General features: G+C 40.6%; 1 protein-coding gene across 2 annotated transcripts in view; it reads right to left on the bottom strand.

Moving 5' to 3' along the window:
• Egfr (epidermal growth factor receptor) overlaps nt 1–14,809 on the bottom strand; it is a 161,705-nt gene that overhangs the window by 54,716 nt on the left and 92,180 nt on the right. For both annotated transcript variants that reach the window (NM_207655.2, NM_007912.4), the window contains exon 2: nt 145–296. In NM_207655.2, coding sequence (NP_997538.1) covers nt 145–296 — 152 coding nt within the window. The remainder of the gene's footprint in view (nt 1–144; nt 297–14,809) is intronic.

Here is a 14,809-nt window from a genome sequence, read left to right as displayed (position 1 = left end):
TGCCTCTGCCTCCTGAGTGCTGGGATTAAAGGCATGCGCCACCACGCCCAGCATGAAGTTGCATATCGTAAGTCAAATTTGTCTACAGCCTCAGTCTGATCATGACTGATCATAATTTAGGGTGACAAAATTCAATGAACTAACCTTTAAGAAGGAAAGGTCGTAATTCCTTTGCACATAGGTAATTTCCAAGTTCCCAAGGACCACTTCACAGTTGTTGTACATCCTCTGCAGGCTCAGAAAGTGGTCTTCAAAAGTGCCCAGTTGGGTGAGCCTGTTACTTGTGCCTTGGCAGACTAGAATAAAAAGGAAAGAGGTCTTTCAGAAGATTCTGAGTATGGTAGTAAACCACAACAAAACAATAATCATCAACTTTGGGAGCCACACTGGCTTACAATCAACTTTGATCAAAGCCACCACAACGCTGATGTGGTAAGAGATGTTTAAGTTTACACAGCTGTAATCCATAGTAAGGCAGAACTCATCCCTGTGATGCATGCAATCATGTGATATTAAAGATACAGAGTAAACAAAACATTAAAAGTTCAAGGGGGTAGAGGATGGAGAGTCTATAGAAGTTTTGTGTTCATTACTTATCTTGTTTCTGTGACAAAACCCGTGACAAAAACTGTTAAGGAGGGAAGGGTTTGTGCAGGCTTCTAGTTTTAGGGAAGACAGTTGGCTATGGTGGGAAAGGCAGGGCAATAGAAGGTTGAAACAGTTGCATCCAGAGTCAGGAATCAAGAGAGATGGGGACCACTCAGTTCCCCTTTTCCTTTTTATTTAGTTTTAGGACCTCAGTTATGGAATGATATCATCTACCTTTCTACATCAATCTAATCTAGAAGATGGTTCACCGTTATGCCCAGATGTTTGTTTCTGTGGTGATTCTAAATCTTGTCAAGTTGACAGTCAAGATTAACCATAGCAGTCTTTAATACAGGATAGACTTAAGAGTGCCTATAGAGAAAGATGCCCATCAAACCTATGTGAATGTTACAGTTTCAAGGTAAGTTAATAACAATGCAATGGACATTTTACTTCTTAGAAAATAAGTTTTACATTATTACGTATACGTGAATCTCCAAGAACATAACACTCAATAGGCAATGTTTTCTAATCACAATTCTGTATACCCTAAAACAAGGACAACGATGGGATTTTAAAAGTCACCTGTCTAGAAACTAAAAACATTCCTCTGAATTGTCAAAGGTAAAATTAAAGTTCTGATTATAAAATACCCAGAACATTAAAAAAAAAGAAAAGAAAAGACAATACTTTAAAGCAGTAGGCTAGTAGGAAACCACCATGTCTTTCTGTCCTTTCTTCACATTGTATTAATCCACCCAACACAGTTATCCATGTTTGCCTTATATGCTCTGCCAATATAAAGCTTGTCAAGACACAAATTAATTCAAGAAAACACAGAAATTAGTGGCCAGAGTTAGACTACATTAATGTACTCAGTAGTCTACATTTAAAAGCAAAGGAGAAGACCGTAATAAAATGGTATTTACAACCTTGCTTTGGGGGAGACATGTTTAGGCAAGTATAACAAAACAAAGAGGCTTGGAGCTTTTGAAGCAGGGAGCTTGTTAAGGGATATACTTTGAACCAAAATTATCCCAAGAGTGAAGAAATATGGCCTCTAGGTTTAGACATTACATTTAGAACTGGCCAGATCCTTCTGTGTTGCCAGAGTTGCTCCCTTGATAGTCACAGTAACCAGGGTACAGAGCACAAAATAAGGCCAATGTCAACACAGTGGTACTTTCTTCAGGTACTTTTACAATGCACGTCTCTGTTTTATAGGCTCCTTTGTTCCCTCCCCTTGGGTTGTTCTATGAGCATCATCTGTCTGGCCTTGTATGATGGAGCCACAGTAAGCAACCAGCACATGTTCAGACACCACAAAATCAACCCAAGGCATTTACAGACACTACGAAGCAATCTTCTCATCTTCTTTAACTCCATGGGAATCTCTCTACTCCCCTTCCATTTTCTTCTACTAATTCAGCAGATGTCAGGGAACTGTGAAAACTGACAGGATTGGGTCCCAATCTCCTACCTGTAATGGCAGGGTAAGTCCGTAGTAATTTTTCCAAATATGATTTGGACTTGACCCAGTATGTCTGGTCTGCTTTTACTAAGAGTGTACACTGCTCTGATGTTTGCTTCTACTTGAAACAACTGCTTCTGTGCATACAGATAGCGCAAGTTTATATACCGATTCTTGGTCCTTAAGATGTCACGATAAATGTAGGTGTAGTGGTTGGACAATCATACGCTACTTTTCCATCATCACATCATTGATTAGCAGCCATCTTTCTAACTCACAGGTAGCCTTTGCTTTTAGTTCCTACTGATCAACTGTGGCCCTAGTCACCACGTCTGGTTAGTCTTGTTCTCCACATCAGTGCAGTTTGCAGAACCTGCTGGTGCTGGGACCAGTTCAGATGGTATTTCTCAGCACGCAGAAATATATTTAATTTTATTTAAAATCACCAACTACTTTACCTTGCCACTTTCTTTTGGTTTGCACTAAGGTTTTTCTTTATTACTAAGCTAATTATAACTTTCTTCAAACAGAAGTCAAAACCCGCCATGTGAGATTAGTGCATTATAAAAAAAGTAATTGTATGTCATTCATCTATTCAAAATGATAAGCAAGCATTTGAAGCACTTATTTGTGCATACAGATACTTTAGTATCTGTAGTTAGGATAGGTCACTCTAATACCCAGGAAAAGAAAGATTTTATGTTTGGGAGTAATAGCAGCATTACTCATTATTGGTGTAGATATTAATTCAGAAAACACTTTGGGAAACAACTGAGAAACTTTTTAAAAACAAATATGTTAAATTCTAAACCACGATTCCATGTTGAAAAATGTATTCTGAGGAAAAAAAAAACTAAAATTTTAAAACTGTGTTATGTACATCGTTTATTACTTTTTTAATATGGTGCATAAAATTTAAAAGAAACCTAAGTGCTCACAGTCCCACCCAATAGGCCTCTGTTTGAGAATAAGGAAGAGATTGATATTTTATATGACTTACTAAAGTCAAGTCTACATTGACATATATATGGGTTAAGTTCTTGTTTCAAAAGAAATCACAATCAATTCTGTTCATCTTGAGGCCGTCTCTCTTTTTATGTTCCTAAGAGATGACAACATGCAAATGAGGTCAAGGCTGAAGATGAGAATAAGTTCATAAAGGAGAAGGAAGTATATCTCAGTAGAAGGACACACAGGCACACAGACATGCCAACGGGCGCGCGCACACACACACACACACACACACACACACACACACACACACACACACAGCTGTGCGGGGCAGTAGTAGGGGTGGAAACACAACAATGGAAGTATTTGATCTAAATTGCCTAATTGAAAGAAAACATCATTTGGCTCTGTCTTTTGACCAAATAGTTAACCTTAAAATATTTTTTTTCTTTTTGCAATTGTCTTATCACCATAGCACTGGTTAACTTGAAACAGTGATAGACCAGGCTGACCTCAAAATCAAAGAAATTTATCTGCCTCTACCTGAAGAGTGCATCCTAAATTTTAAATCTATAATAAAAAGCAAATGGAGTGTCAATAACATAAGTAAAATTATTGAAAATAATAACTACAGTTTCATCAAAATTGGAGTTTGAAGACTGGTCCCTCGTACTTCAAACACTCTACCACTGAGACTCTCCTACCTCTAGAAAGAAGGATTTTTGTGTTTGATTTATTAAACCAGAAGAAAGTTGATGGAGACCTCTTCCCCACTGTATGTCCTTGAATTGATTCCTTGAACCCTTAAGCCTCAGAGATGACGCAGTGATAACAATAATATTATCCTCCCAGAATTGTTTGAAGATGGAGAAGTAAGCAAGAATCTTCAATTTTGTTTTATTGAAAGAATTCCATTCCTGTCACTACTGAGAATGTTAGCACAATATGACATAACAAGAGAGAAGGCCTCTGAGTGAATGGAATTGTTAATAATTTCTTTTGAAATGCATACAGGCTGATGTTAGGACCACAGGCACTGCACACTGGGGCTGCACATCTGCATAGTCACTGCTCAGCTGTAAGTATCGGTAAACAGCTACTTTGTAGAATATTTATCAGATCAGAGTATCAAAAGGAAGGCAAAAATATTCTCATATTTTAAGAATCTCACAAACACCCAGTTTGGTGTTGAATATTGAAGCTATTTATTAGAAGTGAATTTTCATATTATGTTAGGACTATCCGTGAGAAAACTAGACATTCCAAAGGGCTTCAAGTTCCATAAAGGATGTAGGAATTTGACTTCCATCTTGCAAATCCAGGGCAAGTGCTACCAATAAAGAACAAAGGTTGGGTGACTCGGGTCTTCAAAGCACTTAGCTTCTGGGCCTCAAGCGGTAGCACAAACATTTATAAATATATATATAAACTGAAGGAGTTACAATGTGAACCTCCCAATGTGAACACTTCACCACACTGTACCACACTGATACCCAGGTCCATCTGGTTCCTTGAACTGTATTTTAAAATAAGGGGAAACACAAGTGAGCTTCACTTTGACTCATGGCACAGTTCAGTGTGTTTACAGCTGTATTTGAGGAACTGTGCATGATTCAAACAAGCATATATCCAAAAACAACCTAAAATCCTTTCATGATAGAAACTGTCACTGTCTTCCTGAGTCTTCCTTCCCAGGTTAGCTTGGTCCATACCAGACACAATTTATTTCTACATATTTTCACTGCAGTGTGGTTGTGTCCACAATGGAGTGTCACAGAAATGGATTTATGAAATACAACCCTTTAAGTTGGATGCATTGCACATACCAGCATTTCGGGGATTAATCTTTGCCTTTGTGACAGATTCCAGGCATGCAGTAGGAGAATTTATCTGTGTGGTTTCTTAAGATTCCAAGGGTTGATTCGAAGTTTGGTTATTTTTTTCTCTTAAGGAAACTTCCACTTAACTGGAGAACTAAGAAAAACCTGTCTTCTTTGTGCAGGATTCCTGGGCTTATATGGTAGGCTCTTGCTCCTCTGTGCAAATACTGCATATACAGCTCTTAGACTAATTAACACACAGCATAAGATAAGCTTATCCAGAGGCCTCCAAATTCACTCTCATAGTTTAGAAGTACCCAAATAAATTCATAATTGTTTTAACATATTTTTGTCCTCAACTGTACATTACTGGCTGCCAACATTACTGGTTTCTTGGAAATGTCTCCCTGACACCTCTCTAGTTGTTTCTTTTGTTCTTGTGCTGTTTTCTACAAAGCATTCCATTTTCAAGCAGAGACCACATCACACAAGACCTGGGTCTGAGCTGTCAGAGCATTTCCTGGTGTCATTACCATAAACAGGAGCTTCTGTCTGGGTCCACAAACTGTATAGCTGTGGACCCCTGTTAGTTACTTTTCTACTGGATTTTTGACCCATGCACATGCCTTTAACTTCTCTCAGACCCACCTGGCTCTTGTTGACTGGGCTACCCCAACACTTTACAAAGCGATCTTCAGAGCTTCTCTTAGCTGTTTTATTTTCTGTTACAACTAGGAAATGGTTTTCAGTTTGCAGACACAGTCACATATGTGTCAAGCCATATCCATATTGCAGGTTAGAAATACAGACAGATGTAATACTCAAAGAGAAGAGCTCTCTTATGTTTTTCTTAATTTGCTTTTTATGTTTTAATAAATGTGTGGTGCTAACCATGACATGTTGTAGCATGATTACACTCTTGAAAACTAAAACAACCCAATTATGTTAACAAGCAAAGCACATTAAAATAACATTTCTTGCATTTTGAGCTGGGAAAGCAAACATCAAGATGAGTTGACTTCTACCCCCACGATTCTCCTCTGTAGCCTATAAATAATTTCAAAACAAATTTTGAACATCTAAGAATGTCCACACCAATTAGTGTTAGAATTCCTTTGTACATTTTGTCATACTTCCTTAGGAGGTAGATGAAATTTCTACAGGAAGGGCAGTTTTATGAGGGACGGAAGATTATGTTTTCAATGACATCATCAAATACCATTCTGTTAGCAAGACTGCCATCTCCATCAAGTTAACTCCTCTCAATGTGCTCACCAGGTCAAAGGAGACCAGTTGTACCTCTCTAATAGGGTAATTGTGAGTGTAATAAGATTGTGAACAGGGGGCTAGAGAGATAGTTCTGTGGGTAAGACATTTGTTACTCTTTTAGAGGACTCCACTTTGGTTTCCAGCACTAGCATGGGCATGCTCATAAGTGCTTGCTCTGCAGCTCTTGCAAACCCAACACCATTTTCCTACATTCTTGGGTACTGAAGCTGTGCATCCAGTCCTCCAAAGAGACACACATATATGCATATTTTAAATTTAAAAATTATAAAAAAGAAAGATTGTGGACAAAAATGTGCCTTACAAATTTTATTCTTCTCTTAATACAAGTTATGTGCCTCACTGAGGCTTTATGGTAGCAGTGACATTTCTAGATATTTCTGTTTATATGTCTTCAATGATACTAGCAACCTCCTTCCCACTACTGCTTCTTTAACTGAAAATCTGAAATCACAGGTCAATCTATCCCATTCTTCACAAGAAGTTGAATGGTAAATCAGAAATAAATTTGTCTTGCTAGACAATTATTAATTAATTCAATAAGGACCACTGAGTACCTGACATTACCCTAGCAAACATTTCCCCCAATTATCTACACTGTTGGAAAATACTCTTGACACAAACTCATAAGGTAAGAAAAGCAGATTCACAGCAAACAAGAACTGAAAGGGTTGGAGTACTTCTGCTGAGCGGGGCACCATGGAGAAAGTGGCCCTGGTTGAACGTCTGTTTACATGGAGATATAGAGTAACCGGTGGGGTGTTACTGTGCTCAGCTTCTTCTTGGAGCTTGAGCAAGTGAGCACTCCTCTCTGGGTTCTGAGTTCTAGTTCTCTAGCCTCACTACTACTTACACAATTATGGGGATAGCTGTTTCTTCACACAGAGGTACACTTCTGCAGGGAATATAATACTTCCTTTCCTGAAGCCTGCCAATCAAACTTCTACTTCCACTCTTTGCCTCTGTGGCATTTTGATGACTCTGACCTATTTATTCAGAGCTTGCCATTCTCAGAGGATTTCAGCTCACTATGTCTGGCAGCATGGAGTCACAAACAACACTCCATCAGCACTGCCACCGAATCTCACAGTTTCAATGTCTGAGTTCAGTCAAGACTTCAAGGAAGTAGCGAGCACGGCTACCTCCCTCCTATGGCTGAAAGCTGGGGGGCTCTTCCACACAAGACCTCAGAGAAAATCTACAATGAGTATAAGTTAGCTCCTAACATTTGCTTCCTGCTATCATGGGATGCTAGGACACATGATGGGAAAGGAATGGAGAGTTTGAATGCGTAAGTACTAAGGGACATACACGGTTATTATATAAACTCTAATCTGGAGCAGTGGCAGAAAGGTGAAAATACAGAATCCTCACAGGCTGGTGATAAAAATGATTGCATGAACATTGGCTTTGAAACCTGACCAATTTGGCTTCAAGGGAAACAGGTTTTTACTGAATCTTAGAAAGCTCTTTGTTGAGGCCAACTACCAGTCACCTATGACCTCTCTTCAGTCTGTGTAGTGGAGGACTAGACATCAGAAAACACTTTGGAATTATGAAAGGCTAGTGTTTAGTTGGAATCCAGCCTTACTAGCCTGTGTGCCATGAGCTGGAGTCTACTCTCACTATCCAGTGTTGCCAAGGCCTTGGAGCACATGTCTTTGCCTGGCTGTTTTCCTGAAGAGCTTCTTTTTGTTGGGAGGGTTGCGTGTTTCCACCAGGGTGTGGTGTCTCTTCCTCAATATGCCTTCACCATCTATGTCTTTCCTACCAAGGCAATGTGAGACAGGTCTGTAAGATGTCCTTACTCTAGGCCCAGTCCCCACCCAGCTCACATAAATCCTCTTTCATATCTTCCTCAGGTTCAATGACTCACTCCCTGATGATGATGGCTGAGTAATGTTTCCCAGATCGGGCTGTTCAACCTTGAACCATTCCTTTAGAATTCATGTGGATGCCATATATGGCCAACAGGCATCGGGACGTGTGGGGCCAGAACCTAGAACAACTCTGCAGCCAACAAGTAAGGTTTACCTTACTCTTTTGTTTTCTTCACAGGCTTGAGAGGTTGCTCTTTCTTCTGCTCATTCATTTCTTCATTCATTGAGTTATAGGAAGGGCAGGTTTATGAAGGACAGAAGACTATATTTCCAATGACATCATCAAATACCTTTCTCTTAGCAAGACTGCCACACAGTCTTGTATTGTCCCATGTTGTCTCCAAACAGTTAACCCCACTCAGTGTACTAACTGGATATGTAACATGAGACTGGTTTTACCTATTTCACAGGGTAGTAGTAAATGAGTAGTAATGAGATTGAGAACAGTTGGCTCAGTGGTTAAGAGTACATGCTGCTCTTTCAGAGGACTCCAGTTTGATTCCTAGCACTCACTTGGGGAGGCCTACAAATGCCTATGCTCTAAGTTGTCCTTTCTTCTGTTTACTCTTTAGTTAATCCATCGACCTACATGTTTAATATAGCAGAACAAAGATAGTTGCCAAGAGTGAATCAGAAATACTGACTCAAGGAATCCAATAATCCTTTGAGGAAATGACATGAAACATGTAGTAGCTGTAGAACATCCCATAATGTGAGCCATGCTAAATGAATATAACAAGGCAGCTGGAGGAGATATTACCAAGCTCCAGGTACCAGAAAGAAATACTCCAACTTCCCTTGGTAAACAAGTGAAAACACAACATCAGATCAAAGGAATAAATTGGCTATAAGTGTCAGTGTTGAATTCAGAGACCTTACCAGTGCCTCAATTTTCCACTTGAAAAACTGTGTGTGTGTGTGTGTGTCTTCCATTTTTATGTTTTTTTTTCTCTGCATTCCTCTCCTCCAGATCATTGCCTACATCATTACTTAGGAATATAGTTTACATTATTTATATGAATTATAAATCAAAAGTAATCTTGGACAAGGTGTTTAATTTGCAAGGAAATAAAAGAATTCTGATCCAGAAAATGGGACTGGAAATTAGATTGGAACAAATCTCTGCAGAGAGATTCTGGACAGGGAGCCATGCAGTGCAGTCCTCACCACAAGACAGATTATATGCTTTCCTGTTTTTACTCATGGTTTTCAAAAGTCCGATTTTAATGCACTGTCATATATAAGGTCATCTCTGGAAACATATGCACTTTTATGTTGTTCTACCATGAGCACTAGAAAAACAAGCTAACAAACAAGTACACAGTTCCTCTTATCACAGAAAATAAAAAGAAAGGACAAGACACTGGACCTAAATGAGTAGTTAGCGGTGATGATGCTGAAGTTCAGAAAGAAGGCAACTACTGGAAGAGTAGCTGGGGGATGAAGTAGGCTGAGCATGAACCTATATACCGAGACAGAGCTGCCGGCCAAGACCGAAGGTGCACCCAAGTCCAGCTTCTATTGTTCTTTCAGACTAAGACTGTTCTCTGTACTACAGATGCTTTTAAAAGGGAGAAAAGAATCTTTAAACAAATTGCTGGCCTGATCTCACCAGTGAAAGCAGTGGTAAGCTAGCTGTTAGTCAAGTTACAGAACAAGGCAGGTCTCACAGCTACTTAAAACAGATAGCAGTGTGTGTGTCTTCATCAAAAAAAGTGTTTCAAAATCAAAATGAGAAGAAGAGAGAGAGAGTAAAATAACCCCCTAGATGTTTGACTACAGAGTGACTTGAACCAGACTTTTCCTGGCACTTGTCAGTGGTTACTACACTCGCAGTGACAAGTCAGGACTAAAACCCTGTTTTTCCCTTTATCTGAGAAACTTCCTAATCCCTCTGAGCCTCTTATTTTCATCTATTAAACAGGAACAAAACAATTACTATGACTCTGGGAGGATTTGGTGAGTTGGGAGAGTCCCTGGCAAAGCACGTGATACGTGGAAAACCCTTACTAAACCCCACTGTGGCTTGAATCTGAATTAAATCTGGATCATTTCCCACTAGCGTGAATTGCTTCCTTCCGTTCAAGCGCTCTCAGAGGAGGCTGACCTTCTTGGCCTGCTGCTCACACTGCTGGTGTGTGGCCTTTCTAAGATCTATAAGGTCTTGCCACAGAGGGAGGGATAGCTAATACTGACCACAGCTAACTGCCCACCCGGATGGCAGGGATGTGGCCATGGCCCATCAGGAAGGTGACTGGGCCCAAGTCTTACCAGATGGGGTGTGCTAAGGCACTTGGCAGTAAGAAAGCCAAGCCTCCAAGAGCCTTGCAAAATTCTTTCACAAGGAGTCCCCACTTGCCTCTTGGAATGTTTTCCCCTGTTGTTATTTTTCATTCAGTAACGGGTCTTTCCTGACCCTTTGCAGTGGTTTTCTACGTTGATTATATAAAGACTAGGCTCACAACCAAAACTAAGTTGATTTGGATTTGTGTGCTTTGTTTGCACATGTTTGTATTCAGTTGCCCTTGAAAATGAGCAACCTTTTCACTTACTCCTAGTTAGACTAAGTATCTCTTTGTTTGATTCTTAAATGGGTAAAAGGCTATGGTAGGTTGTAGAGGAGAGCTGAATCTGGCATCGTTCCTCCCAGTAAGGAGGCCTGAGATTCTCTTAGACATCTTGAATTCAAAGCTCATTTTCAGGATTCACTCATTATGGGAAACAAAAACAAAAACAAAAACCTACTCAAAAAACATTAACAACTACCAAATTCTCTCATGAAAAGCCCAAGCCAAGCTCTGTCACATAACAATTTGAACTTGGGCTCCAAAAGCCATCTCAATGGGCTTGCTGTTTTGTTCCTTCTAGGTTGTGGTCACCTTTCTATGGTGGAGGCTATTGAAAAGCTTCTGTAAGGCAAAAGACACCGTCAATAAGACAAAGAGACCACCAACAGATTGGGAAAGGATCTTTACCAGTCCTAAATCAGATAGAAGACTAATATCCAATATATATAAAGAACTCAAGAAGGTGGACTCCAGAAAATCAAATAACCCCATTAAAAATGGGGCTCAGAGCTAAACAAAGAATTCTCACCTGAGGAATACCGAATGGCTGAGAAGTACCTAAAAATGTTCAGCATTCTTAATCATCAGGGAAATGCAAATCAAAACAACACTGAGATTTCACCTCACACCAGTCAGAATGGCTAAGATAAAAAATTCAGGTGACAACAGATGCTGGCGAGGATGTGGAGAAAGAGGAACACTCCTCCATTGTTGGGGGGATTGCAAGCTTGTACAGCCACTCTGGAAATCAGTCTGGCAGTCCCTCAGAAAATTGGTCATAGTACTACCGGAGGATCCCGAAATACCTCTCCTGGGCATATATCCAGAAGATGTTCCAACTGGTAAGAAGGACACATGCTCCACTATGTTCATAGCAGCCTTATTTATAATAGTCAGAAGCTGGAAAGAACCCAGATGCCCCTCAACAGAGAAATGGATACAGAAAATGTGGTACATTTACACAATGGAGTACTACTCAGCTATTAAAAAGAATGAATTTATGAAATTCCTAGCCAAATGGATGGACCTGGAGGGCATCATCCTGAGTGAGGTAACCCAATCACAAAAGAATTCACATGATATGTACTCACTAATAAATGGATATTAGCCCAGAAACTTAGAATACCCAAGATATAAGATACAAATTGCAAAACACATGAAACTCAAGAAGAATGAAGACCAAAGTGTGGACACTTTGTCCCTTCTTAGACTATGCCGGGGCCTAGCAAACACAGAAGTGGATGCTCACAGTCAGCTAATGGATGGATCACAGGGCTCCCAATGGAGGAGCTAGAGAAAGAACCCAAGGAGCTAAAGGGATCTGCAACCCTATAGGTGGAACAACATTATGAACTAACCAGTACCCTGGAGCTCTTGACTCTAGCTGCATATGTATCAAAAGATGGCCTAGTCGGCCATCACTGGAAAGAGAGGCCCATTGGACACGCAAACTTTATATGCCCCAGTACAGGGGAACACCAGGGCCAAAAAGGGGGAGTGGGTGGGTAGGGGAGTGGGGGTGGGTGGGTATGGAGGACTTTTGGTATAGCATTGGAAATGTAAATGAGCTAAATACCTAATAAAAAATGGAAAAAAAAAAGAAAAAGAAAAAAAAAAGAATTCAGAACAAAACACTCATGGAAGGAGTTACAGAGACAAAGTTTGGAGCTGAGACGAAAGGATGGATCATGTAGAGACTGCCATACCCGGGGATCCATCCCATAATCAGCCTCCAAACACTGACACCATTGCACACACTAGTAAGATTTTGCTGAAAGGACCCTGATATAGCTGTCTCTTGTGAGACTATGCCGGGGCCTAGTAAACACTGAAGTGGATGCTCACAGTCAGCTTTTGGATGGACCACAGGGCCCCCAATGGAGGAGCTAGAGAAAGTACCCAAGGAGCTAAAGGGGTCTGCAACCCTATAGGTGGAACAACAATATGAACTAACCAGTACCCCCAGAGCTGTGTCTCTAGCTGCATATGTATCAGAAGATGGCCTAGTTGGCCATCAGTGGAAAGAGAGGCCCATTGGTCTTGCAAACTTTATATGCCCCAGTACAAGGGAATGCCAGGGCCAAGAAGTGGGAGTGGGTGGTCGGGGGAGGGTATGGGGGACTTTGGGGATAGCATTGGAAATGTAAATGAAGAAAATACTTAATTACAATAAAATAAAATAAAAAATTAAAAAAAAGAAAAGAAAAGAAAAGAAAAAGAAAAAAAAAAGAGTTTGTGTTCTTAGGCATTGCCACTTGTTAGTAAATGGCCCAAGTGTCTGTACAAATACTGAGGGCTTATGCCCACCAGAACTGGCTTTCTACTTTGCTCATGGAAGTCTACCAGAGGGAGTCTGCAGCATTATGTATGAAGTTCTAGACAGGGTGAGCACAGTTTCTCCGAAAAGGTCACACAGAGTGTAGTTGTGCAGATGCGGAGGTCTCTGTGCTCTCATGAAGCTTCATTTACAAAAGCAGGTGGCAGGATGGATCCAAACTCCTGCTGTATTTTACCAGCCTGCTTTAAAGGAGGCTTACAAAAAGTCAGAAAGTCTATAGTTAGACACCCCTGTTCCTGTACAGTTAGAGAGAACATTGACTGTAGTGATAGATTTTTCTTTTTTCTTTTGTTTTGTTTTTCGAGACAAGGTTTTTCTGTGCAGTACTGCCTGTTCTGGAACTCCCTCTGTAGACCAGGCTGGCCTTGAACACAGAGATCCACCTGCCTCTGCCTCCTTAGGGCTAGGATTAAAGGAGTGAGTCACTACTGCCTGGCTCAATGATAGATTTTTCTAAGGGTTCATCGTAAGAGACTTTCTTAGGCTTAAACTTTCCTTATTTCATTATTGACTAAACAGAGTAATCACTGTAAGATACAAGATACTGAAAGATGGTAGGAAAAAGCTGTATAGTTGTTTGCTTGTGGTGTGTGCTGGACATCACTATAGACATAGATTTCACCCCACTTAAAGCACTTCTAGTAATCCTGCCTTCTAAGAATGGAATGATCTCCCCCTCCCCCTCCTGCCCCTACTTTCTCTCATATTGCCATCTCTATGGTGCAGTTATTTCTTATGTTTACTGAAACTTGCTGTATCTTAACTTCTCTTGGCACAGCACAAACATAGCTCACGTCTCTCTGTCCACCTTCTGGCCCTGCTGGCATTTTAAAACAATGCTTCTCACTACTGTTCTCAGCCCATTGCGTTCCTGTAGAGTCCCCTCCTTTTCAGGCCTCCCAGGCTTCTCTGCACAGGACCTCTCAAGGGCCTAGGTCTAGCTGCTCTTTCTGGTTCTGTATACTCGTAGCTCTCTCTCTGTGTGAAGTTGCTCACATTTAGTGAGAAACATTCCGCTATTTCACAGTTTATTCTGTTTCTTAATGAGATAATGTGGCACAGGGACTGGTGTCACAAGCTTGTAGTCCCAGCCACTCAGATGGCTGAGGCAAGACAATCATAAGCTCAAGTCCAGTGTGGCTAAGGAAGTGAGACACTGGCTCTATAGTTCAGTGGCAGAGCACTTAGCATCTAGCTTTTACCTTCAGCATTGACAAATAAGAGGGCAGGGTTGGTAGTCAGTTCCAAAGTTTAGACCAGGAAGTACTTTTCCTTGCTCTGTCTTGCTTGGGCTTTAGATTCCTATCACACCCTAAGAGCCTGTAAATTCAGTAGGAAAAAAAAAAAAAAGAACACCTTCATTTTCAATGATTATTGATGCATTAACCTTGGAATCACCTCATTGTAACTATTGTGGACATGAATACATACATACATACATACATACATACATACATACATACATACAGAATTGCCCAAGCAAGTCACAGAGCCCACTTCATATATTCTTAAAAAAAAAATAAATAACTCTGCCTCAACTACTGATAGCTTTTGTGAATTTCCTCATCACCCGTTCTTAAGCAGTCTTCAGGGCTCCATGAACTAGGCTGTCATTATCCACCGGTAACAAACTATTTGGATTTTCTTCCCTTCAAGGACAGCTATAGGCAAGTTGCAAGGAGACACCTCAGGTGCTCTTAAACCTGGGAGTGACAAGGCAGTTTCCAAGAAGTTCCACAATGAAAGTAACTTCAGTCAGGGATAGTGACAAGTCTAGAGACTCTGCTAATTAGGTGCGAGGAAGAGTGGAGTGTGAAATGAGGTGGCAGAACCCCAGTACAAATGAAAGAGGCATACCCCTTGGTATGTCTGAATACCAAGTCGAAGCGCAATGAATCACTCCAGGA

This window comes from Mus musculus, chromosome 11 (assembly GCF_000001635.26).
Source record: "Mus musculus strain C57BL/6J chromosome 11, GRCm38.p6 C57BL/6J".
In the NCBI taxonomy this organism is placed as follows: domain Eukaryota; kingdom Metazoa; phylum Chordata; class Mammalia; order Rodentia; family Muridae; genus Mus; species Mus musculus.
The sequence above is the reverse complement of the archived record's forward strand: the minus strand, read 5'-3'. Positions and strand labels throughout refer to the sequence as shown.